Source organism: Theropithecus gelada, chromosome 8 (assembly GCF_003255815.1).
Source record: "Theropithecus gelada isolate Dixy chromosome 8, Tgel_1.0, whole genome shotgun sequence".
NCBI classification, from domain to species: domain Eukaryota; kingdom Metazoa; phylum Chordata; class Mammalia; order Primates; family Cercopithecidae; genus Theropithecus; species Theropithecus gelada.
This window is the reverse complement of record NC_037676.1, coordinates 93,515,952-93,538,865: the sequence shown is the minus strand read 5'-3', so window position 1 is coordinate 93,538,865 and position 22,914 is coordinate 93,515,952. Positions and strand designations below refer to the sequence as shown.

Genomic DNA, 22,914 nt, shown 5'->3' with positions numbered 1-22,914 from the left:
ACTATGAGAAATAAATTTCCATTTTACTCCTAGAAATTTAAACAAAAATGAAATTAAACATGTTTACAAAAAGATGTGTACAATAATGTTTATTGTAACTTAATTCATAATAGCCCTAAACTGGAAAAAACCCAAGTATACATCAATAGGAGAAAAGACGAATAATTTAGGGCATATTCCGGCAATGAAATGCTACTCAGAATAAACAAAAACTACCAGGCATGGTGGCTCATGCTTGTAATCCCAACACTGGGAGGCCGAGGCAGGCAGATTACTTGAGGTCAGGAGTTCGAGACCAGCCGAGCTGATATGGCGAAACCCCATCACTACTAAAAATACAAAAATTAGCTGGGTGTGGTGGCAGGCACCTGTAATACCAGCTACTCGGGAGGCTGAGGCAGGAGAATCACTGGAACCTAGGAGGCAGAAATTGCAGTGAGCTGAGATCGCTTCATTGCACTCCATCCTGGGTGAGTAGGGCCAGACTCTGTCTCAAAAAATAAATAAACAACAACAACAAAAAAAACCAATGAACTATTAATAAATGCAACAGTTATGTGAGTCTCAAAAAATATGCTAAGCAAAAGAAGACAGACACAAAAACGTATATACTATATGATTCCATTTATTTAGTTCTAGGAATGGTAAAACTAATTTGTAAAGAAGACAGAAATCAGAATATTGATTGCTTATGAGAGGTAAGAATTCACTGGAAGGGTGCATGAGGAAATTTCTGGGCTGAAGAAAATGTTTTACATGTTATTGGTGTGTGTACATTTGCCAAAATGCATTGAGTAGTTTTATGTAATTTTTATTCAGCAGAAAAAAAAAGGTCATTATATTTGACTATGTAAAGGACAGTAACGACTTTTGAAAATGATCTACGGTAGGATGGAGAAGACAGTTTTGGTTACTGTAGCCTTGTAGTATAGTTTGAAGTCAGGTAGCATGATGCCTCCAGCTTTGTTCTTTTGGCTTAGGATTGTCTTGGCAATGTGGGCTCTTTTTTGGTTCCATATGAACTTTAAAGTAGTTTTTTCCAATTCTGTGAAGAAAGTCGTTGGTAGCTTAATGGAGATGGCACCAAAACAGAGATATAAACCAATGGAACAGAACAGAGCCCTCAGAAATAATACCACACATCTACAACCATCTGATCTTTGACAAACTTGACAAAAACAAGAAATGGGGAAAGGATTCCCTATTTAATAAACGGTCCTGGGAAAACTGGCTAGCCATATGTAAAAAGCTGAAACTGGCTCGCTTCCTTACACCTTATACAAAAATTAATTCAAGATGGATTACAGACCTAAATGTTAGACCTAAAACCATAAAAACCCTAGAAGAAAACCTAGGCAATACCATTGACATAGGCATGGGCAAGGACTTCATGTCTAAAACACCAAAAGCAATGGCAACAAAAGCCAAAATTGACAAATGGGATCTAATTAAACTAAAGAGCTTCTGCACAGCAAAAGAAACTATCATCAGAGTGAACAGGCAACCTACAGAATGGGAGAAAATTTTTGCAATCTACTCATCTGACAAAGGGCTAATATCCAGAACCTACAAAGAACTCAGACAAATTTACAAGAAAAAAACAACCCCACCAAAAAGTGGGTGAAGGATATGAACAGACACTTCCCAAAAGAAGATATTTATGCAGCCAACAGACACATTGAAAAAAAGCTCATCATCACTCGCCATCAGAGAAATGCAAATCAAAACCACAATGAGACACCATCTCACACCAGTTAGCATGGCGATCATTAAAAAGTCAGGAAACAACAGGTGCTGGAGAGGATGTGGAGAAATAGGAAAACTTTTACAGTGTTGGTGGGACTGTAAACTAGTTCAGCCATTGTGGAAGACAGTGTGGCAATTCCTCAAGGATCTAGAACTAGAAATACCATTTGACCCAGTCATCCCATTACTGGGTATATACCCAAAAGATTATAAATCATGCTGCTATAAAGACACATGCACATGTATGTTTATTGCAGCACTATTCACAATAGCAAAGACTTGGAACTAACCCAAATGTCCATCAATGACAGACTGCATTAAGAAAATGTGGCACATATACACCATGGAATACTATGCAGCCATAAAAAGGATGAGTTCATGTCTTTTGTAGGGATATGGATGCAGCTGGAAACCATCATTCTCCGCAAACTATTGCAAGAACAGAAAACCAAACACTGCATGTTCTCACTCATAGGTGGGAACTGAACAATGAGAACACTTGGATATAGGAAGGGGAACATCACACACCAGGGCCTGTCGTGGGGTGGGGAGAGGGGAGAGGAATAGCATTAGGAGATATACCTAATGTAAATGATGAATTAATGGGTGCAGCACACCAACATGGCACATGTATACATATGTAACAAACCTGCACATTGTGCACATGTACCCTAGAACTTAAAGTATAATAATAATTTTAAAAAAAGAATGGAGAAGACAGAAGAGAATTTACAATGTGTTACACAGGAAGCAAAAGCAATAGATACAGGACACTTTAGAGAGAGATAATAAAGAAGCAAGAGAGAGAGGAAGGAAATAGAACAATGAGGCCGGGCGCGGTGGCTCAAGCCTGTAATCCCAGCACTTTGGGAGGCCGAGACGGGCGGATCACGAGGTCAGGAGATCGAGACCATCCTGGCTAACACAGTGAAACCCCGTCTCTACTAAAAATACAAAAAATTAGCCGGGCGCGGTGGCGGGCGCCTCTAGTCCCAGCTACTCGGGAGGCTGAGGCGGGAGAATGGCGTAAACCCGGGAGGCGGAGCTTGCAGTGAGCCGAGATAGCGCCACTTCACTCCAGCCTGGGTGACAGAGCGAGACTCCATCTCAAAAAAAAAAAAAAAGAAAAAGAAATAGAACAATGGAGAGAAAGAGGCTGGAAAGAAGGGAATTGAGGGAGCTCAAATTTCTCAGGAAAACAGGAAGTGAAGTTCTTTGCAGTATAAAGGGTCAAAGAAGGACAACTCAGCACCGAAATGGAGTGAAAATGTGTGGAGCAGGTCCTGTGGGGAAAGGGGGAATTTTCCTCATTAATCATTTTTATAATCATTATTTTTATTATATCTGATTTACTATATCATGGGAGTTGGCTTTTCATCTTTTTTGTTATTTCAAGGCAATAAAATGAGCTCATCCTATTGTTCATTTGTCCATCATTCATTTGTGTGAGTAAAGAGGAGGGAGAGAAACAAACATCTGCCATTGTTTCTATTTCCACAAAGCAGGGAGATGTTCTACTTTTCCAAAGAACATCTACAGGAGATACACTTGCAGCTTCTCCCTGACATCTGTCTTCCCCAGGAGATTGAAGAACAACTTCACTGATGGACAAATTTGGAGAAAGAACTGAGCCTGCCGACTTAGTCCCTTGCTCTCTCTCTCTCTCGCTGTCTTCCAAACTCATTCTGTCACCAGGATGCCCATGCTGTCCTCCTCCTGTGCCTGTGCAGTGCTGCCCATGACAGAATTGTTTAGGTGTAAAACTCTTACCTGCCCAAACTTGACTCCAAGTCCATGAACTGTAGTTTAAACAAGTCAAAAATCAAAACTCCCTTTTCCCTCTCCTAAGTTCTAAATAAATTGAGAAATAAGATATAGGATTTAGAGAGAAGGAAATTAAACATCAGCACAGAGCTGACATGATCACTCTGAGTCCCTGCTAGTCCTCCTCTGTATTAAATATTCCACCCCTTCACAGCCTTTCCTGCTGAGGCTGCTGCTTACTTCATGGCAGGAAAAGAGGAGAATGTCAAACTACACGTGCTCAATGCTTCACCCAAATCCACTAAGAAGTCATTCTTTTGTCTCTGGAAATGAGTGAACAAAGGAAATGGAAAGAAGCTAGAATAAAAATAATAACCAATAATAATAAAAGCTAACATCCATTGAGCACTTACTCAACCCTAATACCTTTTATGTCCCAGGCTCAACCCTAAATATATTGTATGAATTCGCTTAACCATCAAAACAGTCCAATGAAGAAAACACTATCATCATCCTCATTTTGCAGATGAAGATGTTAAGATATAGAAAGGTGAAGAAACTTTCCCCGGCTCCGAAAATGGAATTCTGCTTAAACAGATGATCAATTAGTCAATATCTAGGATACGGCCAGAATACAGACAACTCAGAGTTAACTATAAAACAGAATAGACCTATACACTTTGCAATCCTACTTTTTTCAGTGAAAGCATTCTTTCATCTTTGTAACATACTCCCTTAGATTTACATGATTCCTTGAATATTGTAATTTGTATTACAAACAGAGATAAGTGTATGAAATTGTGAAATCATAACATGTTATAGCTGCAAAAACTTTGAGGTTCATCTATTCAAAATTCTTTCTTCAGAGATGAGAAAGCAGCAGTTCAAAGCAGTTAACTTACTTGCCCAAAGGCATACATCTAGTTGCACAGAGATATGCCCTGAACCTCATTCATGAGATCTCCCAAGGGATTTTTTAAATTATGTCATCATCAATATATAAATCAATTGATAAGCTGAATTAATAGAAAAGCAAGCAGACAACTATTAGCATGGCATTTTCATTGCTGGAAATATTTATCTTCTATAGAAATTAGATTGATTCAATTCTTTTCTAGTTGCTCTGACTTAAAATATTGCTTTCCTTATAAAAATATATTTGGAAAAAACTAATGCATTGGCTAGAGGTACAGACAAGTAAATTGGAATAGATGTTAGGTGCTGCAGAGAGCCCTGTGTTGAGGACTGTTCAAAGTTTTGTATTCTCTTTTAAAACTCTGGATGCTCTTGCTCTGTGATACATCTGTTTCTGCTCAACAGGCAATAAAGGGAGTCTCCAAAGTAATCCTGAACAGAGTTCTCTCTCCATCTGTCAGAGGAAAAGCCCAAGAGCATGTTTTGCCTACAGAAGGACAAGGCTCTCAGCTGGCTCCAGAAAGGCATTCTGTCTGTGCAGATGTGCAGGATAAGGAAAAACAGCTTTTTTTTTTTTTTTTTTTTTTTGGTTAATGACAATAGAATGTGGGGTTTTTAAAAATGAAAATGACATAGCAGTTTTAAATCCTTAGTTTTTATATTACCTTTTCCATCAAACTCAAAATGGTTTACAATACACATGTGAAATAACATTTAATGTGCCCAATTCTGTGGCTATCCAAGCTCCAAGAACCTCAGAGGTGGGAAATCAATGAGACCATCAGCTTTAGAACTTTATGTTTCAAAGTCCAATGTTTACACTAAAGATTACCAAGTCATGCTGTTTCTCATTTCTCCAAAGTGTTTAAAGAATCATCTGCTTAAAATTAGTGGCTTGCCTCAGTCCTTCAGATCCCTCTTGGCTATGTATAAATCCCACAGGGACTTGTTGCTAGGCATAACGCTTTCAAATGACCAGGGTGGGGATAGAGGAGGGGCGTGATTGTTAACCAAGTCTTGCTATAAACAAAATTACCTGCTGACTTCTTGAGGAAGCTGAATAAGATGATTGTTGTTCAGATTAAGCAGGATTAAATTTTGTAAGCCATCTGTTAGAAAAATAATTTTAGTCACCTTAGCCATCTGTTAGATAATTTTAGTCACTTTCTACTTTTCTACATACCTTTATTTTCCTTCTGGTTATTGCCTTGGCCAAGGCTCTTTTGGTGGTGGTAACAGAAACCCTCTTAAACTAGCTAAAGCAAAAAGGAGTGATTTATCACAAAGTTACAGATCTAACTCACATCACTGTGCCTGAGGAATGAGGATGCAACTAGGCTCATCAAAACTGGAATCAGAAGCTAAAAGGCACCCAGAACCTAAGAATGTACTGTCTGAATATCTCTGCAGAAAATATAGTTTAGTTCTTCATTACAGCTTCTCTCATTTTCGTATTTATAATATCTTACTCGCACTCTCTTTCCTCCCTCCATTCTCTCTTTTGAACATGTTTGCTCTATTTTTCTATGTACTCATTACCATATTGCAACTTCTGAACTTGAATGTTCACAGACAGGGAAGACAGAGCTTTCAAACTCGCTTGTCCACAGGAATCAAAATGATAATCCCATGCCATGTCAGACAGGGCCACCACCATTCAGCCAGCTCTGGCAATTGTTATACGGGAATGCAACTGCAGTGCTGCTAAATCTTTCTTTTTTAAAACAGATTTTTAAAAAGAGCCAGAGATCCAGACTTCTATGTGAATTCTCCTGATTTGAAAACATGAGCACCTAATTCAAAGATTTTTAAAGGCCAACAAAATAGAATCAATTTATTTATGAACCAGATTCAGCCCATGGGCCACCAGTTTGCAACCTCTGCCTAAGGTCATGTAATTATCTCAAACCAATTAAACTGTTTTAGACTCTATCACAATTCCCAAGAAAGAGAAAATATGACAAGCTTAGTTTGGAATACAACTCCAGCCCTGATCAATCTGCTCTGGTCAGGGAAACAGGGTCATGTAATGCAACAAGGTTGTTCAGACCCATGCTGGGCAGCATTAAACTCCCTGACATCAAACTACTTCTGACCTTGAATCATCAGGACCTGACATAGTACATAACTTAGGTCAATCACATGGGATTTTCAAAAGTTCAACAACCCCAAATCAAGAATGTTCCCAACTCAAAGAAATGATAAGTGTTTGAAATGAGAGCTGTGCCAATTACCCTGATCTGATCACTATATATTATATGTATCAAAATATCACTATGTACTCCATGAATATGTACCATTGTTAACTGTCAATTAAAAAAACAATTATTTTTAAAAAGAAATATAGACACTAAAGACATTCAAGAGCACTCCAAAAAATTTTTACATACATATATAAAATATATCTATATAGATATAGATACAGACATACATATACCGAACTTATCTCAAATTTAAAGGCAACATGATAGAAAATTCCTTATAGAGCCTTAATTAGTATAAATTAGTATGTTCAATATTGTTTATGTATATCAGGTTGCACTTACATCTGTCCCCTCAGTATAGGTCATAAAATATTATTATCTATTGATTTGCATGACCTTAACATTTTTAGTGTAAACTGTTTTCTTCCAAGGTAAATTTGTAACTGAATTCTGGTCTATGGCTTTGCATATATAATGTGTTCAAGTATCAATAATTGTTTGTTACATCTATTATTTTGGAAAAGAATATTTTTCCAAGATATATGACCTAAGATTTTAAAGTACCTTTAAAAAGACAGTACTAGAGTCTACTTGTGCTATTTGCCAAATATAACCCCTAATTTATTGCTGCATGTGGTAATGCGGTTAATAAACTCTGTGTGAAGATTACAATGATTATATATAGCACCTGTGCCTCAAAAGTTCATAGAAATTTATAAATTTTATAATATTTCTCTAGTTTTACTACTAAGGACCAACACAGAAAGTGGTGAAGTACCTTGCATTAGTTGATAAAGCTATAAGAGCCATCTAGATCGCTTTGTCATACATTTGTCCTTAAGCCCACTCTAGGAATATTAAATAAGAATAGCATCATCTTGAATGGAGAAATTATTACTTAATGGGAAAAAGAAAGAAAAAAATGCTACTTATTGGATCTCATATATTTTCTTTAAAATTTTCCCCAAATTGATTTAAATTTAGTATCTTGATCAAAAAGTGTGACTTAATATCTAAGACAGAATAAAAAGTGAAAAGAACAAAGCTACAGTAGAGCTTTACTTGATTTGACTTTCCAACAGAATTATCTCTGGCTCGGGAAAAGAGTCCCCAGATTCACCATCTGACTTTATATTGATTCTACAAAGAGGAAAATTCATTAACACTGATGCTTACTTATTTTCTTAGGTCTACATGTAAATAAACATATGATACAATACTTTTTAAAAAAATGCTGTCTCCTCCTATATTTCTTTTTTTTTTTTTTTTTTTTTGAGACGGAGTCTCACTCTGTTGCCCAGGCTGGAGTGCAGTGGCCGGATCTCAGCTCACTGCAAGCTCTGCCTCCCGGGTTCCCGCCATTCTCCTGCCTCAGCCTCCTGAGTAGCTGGGACTACAGGCGCCCACCATCTCACCCGGCTAATTTTTGTATTTTTTAGTAGAGATGGGGTTTCACCGGTTTAGCCAGGATGGTCTCGATCTCCTGACCTCGTGATCCGCCCATCTCGGCCTCCCAAAGTGCTGGGATTACAGGCGTGAGCCACCGCGCCCGGCCATTCCTCCTATATTTCAAGAGTAGTATGTAAATACCTCCCACACAAAAAAAAAGACTAAACATGCAAAATTCTTTTTCATTTCAGTTTCATATTATTAAATATGAGAGATTAAATTTGATGCTATAATGTTGCTCCTTGTTGACTAAATTACCACAGGCTCCAGGTGCAAATCTGCAGATCCTATTTCCAGATAAATGGAGAGTCTTCAGAGATGTAAGATATTTCATCTCTTCCGGAACTTCTTCTAAAAGGTTGTTTCCCAGATTTAGTGTTGTCAACTGCAAACATATAGAGGTTTAATGGACTCATGTATTATCCAACTTCAAATGAAAAAAAGAAATAATTTAAGCCCCCTTGCTCAGATCTATGTAACCTAAGAAAACTTCAAAATATTTAAAACAATTATTTCACTTATACCTAAAATTATGTTTATAAATAAAGTTCATTTGAGCTTCATGCTCACTTTATGTTAATTAAAACACAATTTAATTTTTAATTAGAGCAGTTAAGTTCATTAAAATTATATTACAAACTATCCCAAGGATATGTAAAACCACAATTTATAAATGGATGATCCATTTATAAATCATTTGAGCAACTTAAGAGTATCCGAACCTTGTGACTTATAGAATCAAATTATTAAACACTCAGCAAAGGAACTAAGTTACTGAAAACAGAAACAGAGCCAAAGATCTGAGGTCCTCCTGACATACTATTCCCAAAGGAGCTATCTCATGTAGGCCAATAAGACCACTCTATTACATGTATACAGCCTCAGGAGGGCCTTTAACTTTGATGTCACTCTGTATGATCACAAAATTTAGAAAGGAAACTATTGAAATGGTATAATGAGGGTAGACAAGATCTACCCTACAGTTATCTGTCCTACAGAGAACAGATTGGTCAGGCCCAGGAAGAACTCCACATAAGGGGAGTTAAAAAGTTCCTCCTTGATGTTGTAATCCAATAAATCAGTGACAGGATTGTTCCCAAAAATATAGTAATATTCTTTGTAAAATCTAATTGTACTTTCCAAAATACAAAGAGTCTTTTATTTTACTCCCAAACATAATTTACTATTCAGGTTTAATTACCAATTGCATACTTTAGAATTTTAACAGTAAGGACAAATAAAAGGAATCTTGGAAGTTTTAACAAACTAATGAATTTACATAAAACCAAAAAAATTAAGAAGAAAATTTAAGCCATTTATATTTAAATGTCACCTAGTACTTGTTATGGATATAAGACAATGATTTAAATTAATACAAAGAAATATACATTGATATTAAAATGAAATTTCTCATCCTAGGAATTCATGGTAAAGTTTTCACTTGCATATGTGCTTTTGTCTGAGAATTACCATTATCCTAATTTATAATAGTATAATACATCTACTACCATGTTGGAGGTCTTCTTCTATTGTAAATGTGAAGTTAAAATACATTCATGTAGCTATTTTATCCAGAGTCTGTAACTGCATTGGTTTCCCACAACTGCTATAAAAAATTACCACAAATTTTGTGGCTTAGAACAACACAAATTTATCTTGTATTTCTGGAGATCAGAAATCAGAAACAGTCTCACTGACTAAAATCAAGCTGGTGTTCATTTCTAGAAACTCCAGGGGATGATCTGTTCGCTTGCCTTTCCTAACTTTCAGAGTTGGCCTCCATTCCCTGGCTTATATGCCCCACTTGTACCTTTAAAGTCAGTAGGGGCTGGTTAAGTCTTTTTCAAATCACATCACACTAATGCTGACTCTTCCACATTTAAAAACCCTCATAATTACACTGGGTCCACCTGGATAATCTAGTGTAACTTCCGTTCTCCAGGTTAGCTGACTATCCACCTTACTTCTAGCTGCACCCTTAATTCCCCTTTGTCATATAACCTAACACATTCAGAGGATCGGGGGATTAGGTGTGGTCATCTTTGGGGATCCATTATTTGCCTATGAAAGTGACTATTTGAAGTCTCTCCCAAAACGAGGTAGATTTCATTCTTTTGCCTAAATTTAGTGAAACATGCACAGCAGTCTAGTAGTACTGAGAGCCCAAGAAAATCTCCATGAGGACTGGCAAGATATGCAAGAATGTGTCAGGCATTGTGAAAGGTCCAAGATTTTACCCAGTTTACAAGCTAACAAGTGAACCTGCCACAGTTTCGTGAATGCTGGTAGAAAACATGAGACCCCTGGGAAAGATAAAAGGGATCGTTTATTACTTAGAGCAATAGCAGTGTCCAGAATATTACTATTTTTGCACTGAAAATGCAAAGAACATAAAGAGATACCTAGATGTGAAGTAAGCTGTGTTACTGAACGGGAACAATGAGTTTAGGGACCCTGAATCTTTTATAATGGGCAGTAACCATGCCCTTCAGTCCAGAGGAAGATACTATTCCTAATCTCCAAGGCCGTCTGCTATGTAATTATACTGGAAAAATTGGTCCAAAACAAAGCCAGTCAGTGCCTCTGTTTACAGAATGTGCAGAAGTGTGAGACTCATGGTGAATTATCACCTAAAAAAAAGGATGGTAACATATATTTTTAAAGTAAACAAGAAACAGCTTGTAATTTCCCACACTATCGATGCTTTTCTGTGTATTTCTGAGGGTATATACCGTACAGTGCTCATTTTGCATGTTATGTGGTAAGTTCTTACATATGAGTTAGATATATTTTTGTCATTGTGTTTTACAGAATATAAGGGTCTGGCCCAGATATATGAAGGTACATAGTAACTAGATTTCATCGTATGTCAAAAGGAAATCACAGATTATAATCAATCTTGACTGTAAAGAAGGGTGGGTTTCAGTTTTGGTTTTGTTTTTGTTTTTTTGTGGGTTTTTTGATGCTTAGAAATATATCCATAAACAAACAGTTTTAAATATGCAGTCTAAACTGCACAGAATATGTATTCTAAGTGAATACATATATCTTAAAGCAGGTAGGTTGCCATTCATTTATTCACTCATTAAAAAATATTCATTGCGTGCATAAGACATGTAACATCTTTGCCCTCAAGGCACTTACACAGTAAGAAAGTAACCATCCAATGACTATAAATGGCTAAACAAATTAATACAAAAATAACAGACAGTGTTAAGTGTTCTAGAGACAATTTAAAGAGTGAGGAGAAAGTGATTGATCAGGAGAACCTGTCTTAGAAGTTGATATATAGACTGAGATCTGAGTGACAATAAGGAAGAAGAAATGGTCAAAATAAAGACCCCAATGGAGGCACATTCTTGGTGTGGTTGAGGAGGCCAGGAGATGCAGCTGATGTGGCTGAGTACTGTAGGTAGAGGAACACTCAGCCAAAAAAGAAGTTGGAAAGGTATACTTGGGCCAGATTACATATGGTTTCATAAACCAGGGTAAGGGGTTGGTATTTTACTCTAAGTTCAGTGAGAAATGACTGTAGGGTTTTAAGCATATGTGTAACATTATTTGACATGTGTTTTAACAGGATCATCCTGGCATCTGTACAGCAGAATCTGCAGGGGCAACAAGAAGTGAAACACAAAGAGAATGCAGAGGCAATACTGCAGTGGTGCGGGCAAGAGGCAACGGCTTGAGCTAGGTAGTGGGTGGTGGACCTGGAGAGAGGTGGATGGGTTTGGGATATACTTTGGATGAAGAGCCAGAATGTTGTGTGATGTAAGATAAATAGAAGATCATGAATAACACCTAAACTTGGAACTTGAGCACCTGAGATGGGGAAACTGGGACAAGTGCAGGTTTGGAGGAGGGACAAGGAATCGAGTTTAGTTTTATCCAAGTTAAAATTAAGAAGCCTTTTAGATCTTTAAATGACAATGTCAGGTAGGAGTTGTAAATGTAATTCTAGGGTTTTCTGGAGTAATCAAGAACACAGAATCAATTTGTGAGCCTTCAGTAAGTAAAAGGCATCATGTGGGATTGTAAGAGATGAGAATGTGAGCCCAGCAGAGGAAGTGACTGAGGAGTGGCTGAAGTAGAAGGGAAAGATAGGCCACTTAAAGCAACTGGTACACCGCATCCCACAGCTGAGCAGTGCTCCATTCGCAGCTACCATGAATTTATCCTATGAGGACTTTCTTCTGCACCCTTCCTGGAAGAATTTCCCTTAACTGCAAGGAAGTGCTTTACCTGGAATGTTGTGCCTCTGCTCCATCCTCCCAGACAGCTGCTAGACCATGACAGATGCCAGGACATAACAGCCCAACCCCTTTGCCTCTGTGCTACAGGGCATGCCCCAAAGCTCTGAAGGGATTGGGCTGAAACTACATTTCTCCTGGAACCACCACTTTATTCAGGTTCTTTCCCTGTCCTGTCCAGATTCCCTCACTCCCAGACAGGTTTCTTCTGAGAGAAATGCCTCAATATTACAAAAATCTTATGTTTCAGGATTTCCAAGATATATAGTGTAACAGAATCCAAGGGAAAAGCAAAAGAAACAAAAAAGTATTTTAAGAAGGAAGATTTGGGACATATCCCAGGGGAAGACTAAATAAAATTAAAGCATAGAAATAACCACTGGATTTAGCAATCGGAAAGTGATTAGTGACCTTGAAAATAGGGGTGAAGTGTTGGGGAAGAAAGTCTGATTGAAGTGGGCTGTGCAGAAAATGTGAGAAAGCAAAGACAATGACTAATAGACAATTATTGTAAGAACTTTTGCTATAAAGGGAGACTAGAAAATGAAGAAGTTGGAGTTTCCCCCTGGCCCAAGACAAATGATAGATTAGCTTATTTATGTGCTGATGGAAATAACCCTGTAAGGATTAGAAACTCATGCCTTAAATATGGGGACACTCACAGAATCAAAATCCTTTAGAAGATGAAATAGGTACAAAGTACAAGTGGGTGCTGGCCTTAGATAAGAGTAAGGGCTCTTCATCAAGGGTAGTAGGAAGGAAGGTAAGAAAAGGTGAGTGAGGATCAGATAAGTAGATGAATTTGTGATGAAAACATGAGAGAGTTCCTGAAGGATGGTGTCTGTTTTCTCAAGGAAATATGAAACAAAGCCATCTGCTGAGAGTAAGAGATTAGGAGGTTTGAGGAAAAGGAAAGGGTCACTTTGAAAGGCAATCTAGGCGAATGTAGTAGGGTGAGCAACAACCACAGTTGATTATCTCATCCCACTTAGCTCCCAAGATATTGTAAAATGGATAGATGACCTAGGAAAAGACATTTTATCTGGATAATGCATTAACTACATGGTCCTTTGACTGGAAAAAGCTACCATGTGAAATTCTGAGCTCTGCAACCAAGAATGTAGCTTGGAGAAGAGGAAGAGGGTTCACATAAAAACCTCAAATTGTAAAGTATTTCAGAGTCAAAACTCAAATCATGTGAGTGGGACTGGGAATAGTGTTCATAGCATAGGATAACCAAAGGAAGATTCACTGATTGCCTTTAAATTCATAAATTTAAATTTACATCTTAAATTAAAGACTAGGTAGTAGCATTTATACTCTGTCACCATGGCAAATACGTCAGAGCTTCAGTGTAGATTACTTAAATTATACAGAAAGGTCCAGAAACACTGTAGCAAGGATTGAGTTACCTTTGAGAAACATCTCAAGCCCCAACCTAGATGTTTCATTAATTCAATTGCGTTTAAGATATGTCTATTATGGTACTATTTCTGAATGCTGGAGGAAGAGTGAACAAGACACACAAGATCCCTCTCTACAATGCTTCTATGTTGGGAAGTGAGTCAGACAACAAATAAAAAAACAAATAAATAGTGTGTTAGTAGTTAGTCTTAAATATGAAAAAAAAAGAAAACAGGATAATGTGATGGAAAGTAACTCAGGACTAGATAGGGTCATTAGAGAAGGACTCTGAGAAGATGATATTTGATGTAAGATATTTGGAATGCTTTGACAAAGTTGTTTCAAATGGTGTTTTACTAACAAAGAGCTGCAGAAATAGCAGATATCCAGAAAGAATTTACAGTGTTTCATTAGTAACATTCTCTATGGTTATGTGTAGTTCCTGAAGGAAGGCTTTAGTCATAAGACGGACAACTATTTGATAAGCTTTAAAGTTTGCATCTCTTCAATAATTTACATATAGAATGAAGTTCTATTGGTATTCTCTGTCCCTTGGAAATTGGTATGGTTATAGATGGAAAGACAGCATTGCTACTGATTGCTATAGATTGAAAGACACCACTGCTACTCATAGACCCATGAGCCACAGAATTATAGCAACTAACAATTAGAAGAACTTTTTTTTGAGACAGTCGCATTCTGTCGCCCAGGCTAGAGTGCCGTGGCATGATCTCAGCTCACTGCAACCTCTGCCTACTGAGTTCAAGCGATTCTCATGTCTCAGCTTCCCAAGTAGCTGGGATTACAGGTATGTGCCACTATACTTTGCTGTTTTTTTTTTTTTTAATAGAGATGGGATTTTTGCCATGTTGGCCAGACTGGTCTCAAACTCCTGGCTTCAAGTGATCAGCCTGCCTCAGCCTCCCAAAGTGCTGGGATTACAGGCATGAGCCACCACACCTCACCTAGAAGGAAATTTTACAAGTCACATAGACCAATATACAGAATGCAGGTGGGCAATTATATACTTTCCCTATGAGCACACCCATTAATGGGTAGCACTTTTATCTTGTTAGGAAGATCTAGCTATCTATATCTAATTTTTTAATGTTTAGGTTCTCTGAAATTTCTACCCAATTCTTCTCACAGCAATCATAATAAATATTTGCATTCCTTCTCTCTCACATGACAATCTTTCAAAGTTTTGAAGATTGCTATCATATTCCCTCTAATTTGTTCCATTTTCCCCTTAACTATTTCCCTCAGGACATAATTTCCAGACCCCTGACCATACTGACCACTCTCTAATTTTTGTGAGCACTCCTCTCTGAAAACATGGAGTCTATGGTAAGACAAGAAATCAGCTCTCATAGCATATATGCTGGTGGAACCACAGGTCTCCCTTAGGAGCATGACAACACTTCTATTATGCAGCCTAACATGGCATGTACTCTTTCAGCAACAGGGCACATTGTTGGTGAATAATTAGTTTTGTCTGTGGCCAACAAAAACCCCTAAGCTAACTGTCAAGCAGATATCCCACATCCTGGACTTGTGCAATTGAATTCATTTCTTAATCTAATGTAGGAATTTACATTTATCCCTGTTAAAAAAAATAAAAAAATAAAAAAATAAAAAAAAGTGGATCTTGTTAGTTTTGGCTTCTAAGATATCTCCAGCGGATCACTCTAAATTCCAAGTATAAAACTGGACTATGCCCCTTGGAAAAACTAGATCTGTTTCTGCCACTTCTCATAAACCCGTGGTGGCCAAACATTGGAGCTACCTAGAACATCTTTCCCTCCCTCCACCTAAATTCAATCTGCCACCAAATTTTAGTTTTAAAAATCCTTTCAGATGTACCTTTTTCAGTTCTATCTCATTGCAATCAACCTAGTACTTATTACTGCCTGCCTGTAGCATTACATAGCAAAAGATACAAAGAATGGATGTATTATGACTTAAATTTCCTTAATTCAATCCTGTTAGATTACATCTAAACAGCTTCCCAAAAGATGAACCTAAAATTTATCTACCCAGTATATCCTAAAAGTTTCTAACCTCCCTGTAGATAGTCTTTTCTATGTCTTTGTATACTTGCTCCAAATACTGTCTGTCTATGCTCTTACTAAATTTTATTTGATTTGTTTGATTGTATTGACCCACTCATAACTGAAAGTTATAGCCTATCTGTGGCCTGCCTTAAAATAGGCATGTGCACTTTCTCTTACATCTTGGATATGAGGCAAGCATCTCAATGTCCATTGATGCCTTTGAATTATAGAATCTAGGTTCAATGTGTAGTGATTTTTTTTGTAAGTAGGAGAGAAGAAGACAAGAAATTTAAGAAGAAAACATACTGATTAATCTATTAATGACAATACAAATGGCTAATATTTAATTTAAATATAAATTATGTGCCAAAGATATAAAACACTGTGCCAAGCAGAACATTGTCTAATGTGGACCTCGCAATAACCCTGATCTTACAGAAAAGGGATCTGAAGTCCAGGCTATGATTTATGGTGAAACATGACATAGGTTCATTCTATGGTCTGTATTCCTAACTTCTACCCTGCACTGTCTTCAATAATATACTGCGTATCTTTAAAAAGAATTTACTATTGCTCAGAATGATCATACATATGCACATGATACAAATATATATATATATGTATACAGACACATATGCTCACACACATACACATGCTCACAAAATGAAATGGAATACAACACATGGAATTCTTAAATATCCTTGTCCTATCATGTGTACACTCTTGAGTCTGTATTGTGCAGTAGGCAAAGCACAGTCTATTTGCTATGCAATGTACCAGATATGTGATCTTGGACAAGTCACTCAAATTCCTAAGCCTCTATTTCTTTATAAAAATGGGGATGCTAGCATTTACTTCTTAGGGTAGTCTTAAGGATTAGAGACAGTTTAATAAAGTGCCAGGCAAACAGCAGATATTATTAAATGATAATCTTTTAATTAGCACCAGGTATGGTGCTAGAAATGCAGTAAACACCTGATACACACACACACATATACACGTACACACATATTGATACTTTACTGGTTTTCAAATTTTAAACCTGCTTATTTTCTTAATTTCTAACTCATTTTTTCAAATATTTCTAAATTCACAAGCACTCTCTTATTAGGCATGGGATATTAAATTTAATAGATTATAAATCATGATTAAATTACACACATATATTCATTACCTGGCTCACGGTGAAGAGCCATGTATGTTAGGCTTACCTGCAGGAGTGACACCTATAAATATAAGTGGGATCGGCAGGATCTCCATGTGCAGGGTCAACCACGGGCAAGGAACCTGAAGCAGTCTTGCTGGCAGTGCCAAGGCGCAACTCCAGGGTCAGCTTTGTTTCACCCTCAGAACTCGCTAACCATAGTTATGAGGCACAGTTACCAACAGCAACTCTATTTTCCTCTCCTATTTGACTGAATTTAGAAAATCACTTTGATTTACAAATTACAAAAAGGGAGATATCTGATAGAAACTAAGAGACTGGTATATCTTCCCAGATGTTTGGGCAAAAATTTAAGAAACATTTAGATTGGAAAAGTTTAAAGAAATATTCCTGCATACTTTAGTACGTAGAGAGCAATGCACCCCATTTGCTGAATTAAGCCTAAACTCTTAGCTCAGAAACCGGTATGACTAATAGACACAGTATTTTTTAAAAAATAGTATTTGCTTCCACAGAACCTTTAAATATACAATCCTGCTGTGACAAAAATTCACCAGTGCTGGGGACTGGATGGACTGTCCCCTATTGTCAATGTCCCCTATTGACTATGCATGTATGAGCTACCAGTTCGCCACAGTTCCTTCCTGGTCCCTTTTTCTCACATGTTTCAAACATTAGTTGATCATACATACATGGATTTATTTCTGGGCTCTCTATTCTGTCCCATTGGTCTATGCGTCTGTTTTTATGCCTAAGCCATACTGTTTTGATTACTGTGGCTTTGTAATATATTTTGAAATCAGGAGGTATGATGCCTCTAGTTTTCATGTCTATGCTCAATAATGTTTTGGCTATTCAGGTTCTTTTGTAGTTCCATATGTATTTTAGAATTTTTTTTCTATTTTTGTGAAGAATACCATTGGGATTTTGATACAAATTGCATTGAATATGCAGATCACTTCCAGTAATATGGACATTTTAAAAATATTAATTCTTCCTATCTATGAAGAAGGGATGTCTTTCCATTTACATGTATTTTTTTCAACTTCCTTTATTAATGTCTTATAATTTTTCTTGTATAAATCTTTGACCTGTTTGGTTGTTTATTCGTGAGCACTTTATTATTTTTATGGCTATTGTAAATGGTTTGATTTTTTAATTCCCTTTTCAGATACTTTATTCCTTGTGTATAGAAACATGATTGATTTTTGTATGTTGATTTTATAACCTGCAACTTGACTGAATTCATTTGTTAGTTCTAACAGGTTTTTCATTGAGTCTTTAGACTCAGTTGAGTCTTTAGAGTTTTCTATGTTCACAATCATGTCATTTGCAAACAGAGATAACATTATTTATTTTCTGATTTGGTTGCCCTTTTTTTTTTCCTTATTTAATTGTTGGCTATGACTTCCAGTACTATGTTGAAAAGTAGAGAAGTAAGTATTCTTTCCTTGTACCAGATCTTACGGAAAAGCCTGCAGCTTTTCCTCACTGATTATGACGTCAGTTGTGGGAGTTTCATATATGGCCTATACTGTGTTAAGGTAAATTCCTTCTATACCTATTTTTTTGAGAGCTTTAATCATGAATGGATGCTGAACTTTGTCAAATGCTTTTTCTGTATCTATTGTGATAATGAGCTGGGTTTTTTTTTTCCTTTTGTTTTGTTAATGTGTTGTATCACATTGATTGATTTGCATATATTGGGGTCCTCGGCGGTAAAAGGTGCTGGAGTGCTGCTGATCTCTTTTCCTTCTATCAGGGGAGGTTGTGGCCAAGGGGATGCCCATTGGTGTTAGGTCCAGCAAATGGGCATGTCAGAGGACCACCTCTGTGGTCCAGACAGGGCCACAGAGATGCCACTGTCTGAAGTGCAAGTGCATGCAGAGCAGCAGCAGAGCTGGGTCTGGAGCACAAGTACATGCAGAGAGCTCACGGCTTTGAGGTCCCAGGTCACAGCCACTTCTGAATGACATTTTCATGGAATGAGAAAAATGGCCACAGCAGGACGTTAATTTTGCTGGATAAAAATTCTTTATTGTTTCTGCAGTAATAATGTGTTTCAGGATTTTGTTTTCATTAAATACTAACAGTATCTTGGTTCTCCAATAATTATAACATATTTTCATGCTTAATGCTTCCCCTTGAGATTTACCATCTTCCCCATGAAAGCATCCTCCTTTTGTATTTGCATAGCACAATGTACTTTCCATTATCAATTATCAATTATTATTATCTATATTATAAGGACTTGTGTATATATATTTTTTATTTTTTTAACTTTTAAATTCAGGGGTACATACATGTCCAGGTTTGTTGCATAGGTAAATTTGTGTCATGGGAGTTTGTTGTACAGATTATTTCATCACCCCGGTACCAAACCTAGTAGCCATTAGGTATTTTTCCTGCTCCTCTCTCTCCTCCCAGCCTCCACTCTCTGATAGGCCCCAGTGTGTGTTATTCCCCTCTATGTGTCCATATGTTCTTATCATTTAGCTGCCACTTATAAGTGACAACATGTGGTATTTGGTTTTCTCTTCCTGTGTTAGTTTGCTAAAAATAATGGCCTTCAGCTCCATCCATATCCCTGCAAATGACATAATCCCTTTTTTTTTTTTTTTTTTTTTTTTTTTTTTTTGAGACAGAGTCTTACTCTGTCGCCCAGGCTGAAGTGCAGTGGCACGATCTCGGCTCACTACAACCTCCACCCTCTGAGTTCAAGCGATTCTCCTGCCTCAGCCTCCAGAGTAGCTGGGATTACAGGCACCTGCCACCGTGCCCAGTTAATTTTTTGTATTTTCAGTAGAGACGGGGTTTCACCATCTTGGCCAGGCTGGTCTTGAACTCCTGACCTCGTGATCCACCTGCCTTGGCCTCCAAAGTGCTGGGATTACAGACACAAGCCACTGTACCCGACCCATAATCTCATTTTTTATGACTGCATAGTATTCCATGGTATATATGTACCACATTTTCTTTATCCAGCCTATCATTGATGGACATTTATGTTGATTCCATGATTCACATGTATATTTTACCTCTACTATTAAATTGGAAATTTTCCAATGACAGGGTCTCTCTGTGATTCATCTAGCATTCAAAGAACAATATCTGGAATATAATAGTTGCTCAATAAATATTAGTTGAATGATGCCTGCTTGGATCATCTCTGTAAAGACTCAAACTATGGAATAGTCACTGTGGATCCACATCAGTTTTTATTTTCAAAATCAAATATCTTTTGAGCTCAATCTGTTCTAATTTGTCCAGCTTGATTTATTTCCTTCTAATGAGCTGCATGCTTTCTTTATTCTAGCCTTCTGCTCATTCTCACTAACCCCTATATTCAATTCAATGTAGTGCATATCATATGTAGGCCTAGAACTTGGACCAGACAGCCTCTCTTAATGTTTAATTATTCCATGTTTGTAGCTATTAATTATCACTAGAAAACTCTATGCTACTTATTTTATATTTTAATTACTTGGTTTTGACTAACTTAGATACCCCCCCACCCCACCCCCGTCTTTTTTTGAGACAGAGTTTTGCTCTTGATGCCCAGGCTGGTGTGCAATGGCAAGATCTCAGGTCACTACAACCTCCACTTCCCAGGTCCAAGTGATTATCCTGCCTCAGTCTCCCAAGTCGCTGGGATTATAGGCATGTACCACCACACCCAGCCAATTTTATATTTTTAGTAGAGACGAGGTTTCACCGTGTTGGCCAGGCTGGTCTTGAACTTCTGACCTCAGGGGATCCCCACCACCTCAGCCTCCCAAAGTGCTTGGATTACAAGCATGAGCCACTGCACCTGACCAGATAAAACCTTTCTAAGTATTAAAAAAAAAAATTCTCAAATGTCCATCTTTATCTGGAAGACTGTCTTCCAAAACTAAATCATGGTTATACCATTTTGGAATAAACTATTAGATTATTTGCCTATAAGATGTATAAATAGGTTTGAACTACTATGTGAAATACAAATCTTTAACTTCCTTAAGAGTGAATATTCATATTTACTATAATCAAATAGTATACATGTGTCAGGTTCTGTAAGCTATTTTGTAAAAGTAATTGAATCAAATTAATGAGGGAATAATAACTGGATTTTACATTTTTGAATTAGCATGTGTATGGCCAAGGTATGGGGGAGGTTCAATTTATGGTTCAATTTGCTAATTCTTATCAATACCTTTTTTTAAATAAATCTGTGGCATTCTTAAAACTGCTGTTCAATACAACTGCCAAACTGCTTCTGAGTCCAGCTCTTCCTGAAGGAATTTATTTATATGAGTAACTACCAATTTCAAAGCTACTATTTAATTTTGCAGTAACTTCTTAACAAAGTCATATTTCTCAAAACAATTATAACTTCACTAGAAACTGAGAGGAAGTTTCCATGGGTCAGCATGTTATCTAATTTCTAGATATTTCATGGAGATCCCCACAACCTCTTACTGCTGGCCCCTTAAATCCCAAAGTTAAGCTCAGTGTCATGAAATATAAGGAGGATTTTCTACTGGCATTAACAGTAAAAAGATTATCAAGGCATTACCTTTTAATATCCCATCAAAAGCTTCATAAGGAAAGAATAAGAAGGAAGGACAAGAGTTTCAAATTATTAGAATTCAATTAAAATGTAAAATCTTAACATTCAATTAAAATGACATTCAATTAAAATGTAAAATCTTAAGTGTTTGGAAGTTTTAATGAAGGTTCGGCTAAAATTTTCTATGGAACCAATATGGATAAGGCATTCTATATTAGGTAGATAACAGTGATGGCAACTTTAGGAGCCAAGAATGACGAGGCCCACTTTTCAGATGAATCAAGGCAGGTCTACAGATAGAGTATATCAGTTGTTCTACATCACTGGTGAAGGAAAGAAGAGGCCTGGGTCTTTTCTAGATGCCTGCCAGCAGAGAGAGAAACTGGATTTCCAGCAGGGGGTTCAGGAGACCTAATACACGCCTCAACATGAAAGGACAGGCAAAGGAGACGTGAACGGTTCCTGGAGAGAAGGTACTCACTATGTGCCCCTGTACCAGGAAAGGACACAACAAAACAGGATAATGAATCCCTGTTTTGAGAGCAAGGCTTAGGAAATAGGAGGCATTACCTTACTGATGAAGAAAGAACAGATTTTAAGTGGATGGAACAGGAGAAGAGAAAGGCTTGACGTTGACAAACAGTATAAGGGACATGGATCTTCTCTGTTCTGCTTGGGTTAGAAAGTGAGACCAGAATGCCCAGGGAGGAAGAGTTAGGGGAAGTCTTTGCTCATGGTCATTCCTTTCCTATTCCTCTGCATAACTTGTTCTTTATCAGGGATGTCCGATCCTTTGGCTTCCGTGGTCCACACCTAATAGGGACATATGAATGATTCTGATCCTTTTTGTACTGCTACCACCTAGTAGAGTGCCTACTCCACTGCAGGCACACATAATTAGTTGTTTAATGTATGAATGAATGAAGTCGATTGGGTTAAAGGGTCATTAAGGACAGCAAAAGTATGAAAAGGAGAGATTAAGGACACAATTAGTAAGTTTATAAACTACTCAAATCTGGTTAGAGTTGGTCTTATTTACTGTCAATTGTTTATGGCCAAATAAAAAGCTATGGCAGACCATATCTTTGTCCTGGTCGGCTGCACGTGTGAGCAGCTTAAGGGGAACTTTGCCACACTGCCATTGGACTTTACGATGCATGTCAACAATGCTGCACACAATTAGCGATGATGGCTATTTGTTTTACCTATGAGGAACCTTTGTTCCTACATGTGTTTGGTTAAGCTGGACTTTGAAAATTACTTCCTTTTCACTCATGTTGACATTATATGAGTTAGTAAATAAAAAGCAATAGGGACAAGACAAGATCTTTGCCCTCAAAATTCATAAAGTGTTTGTCTGAAAATTGTTGACATCCCCATACTTCAAGAGCCACAGTCCAAATGCATTCACCAT

The 22,914-nt window shown here is 37.3% G+C and overlaps 1 protein-coding gene across 2 annotated transcripts in view; it reads right to left on the bottom strand.

Annotated features, from left to right (window-relative positions):
* LRRC69 (leucine rich repeat containing 69) overlaps positions 1-22,914 on the bottom strand; it is a 105,858-nt gene that overhangs the window by 77,774 nt on the left and 5,170 nt on the right. Inside the window, exons 2-3 of one of the 2 annotated variants that reach the window (XM_025394158.1) lie at positions 8,337-8,463; positions 5,462-5,534 (exon numbers count right to left, since the gene is read on the bottom strand). The exons of the other annotated variant lie outside the window; for it this stretch is intronic. Of the exons in view, the coding sequence (XP_025249943.1) occupies positions 5,462-5,534; positions 8,337-8,463 (200 nt within the window). The remainder of the gene's footprint in view (positions 1-5,461; positions 5,535-8,336; positions 8,464-22,914) is intronic. 2 annotated transcript variants of the gene reach the window in all.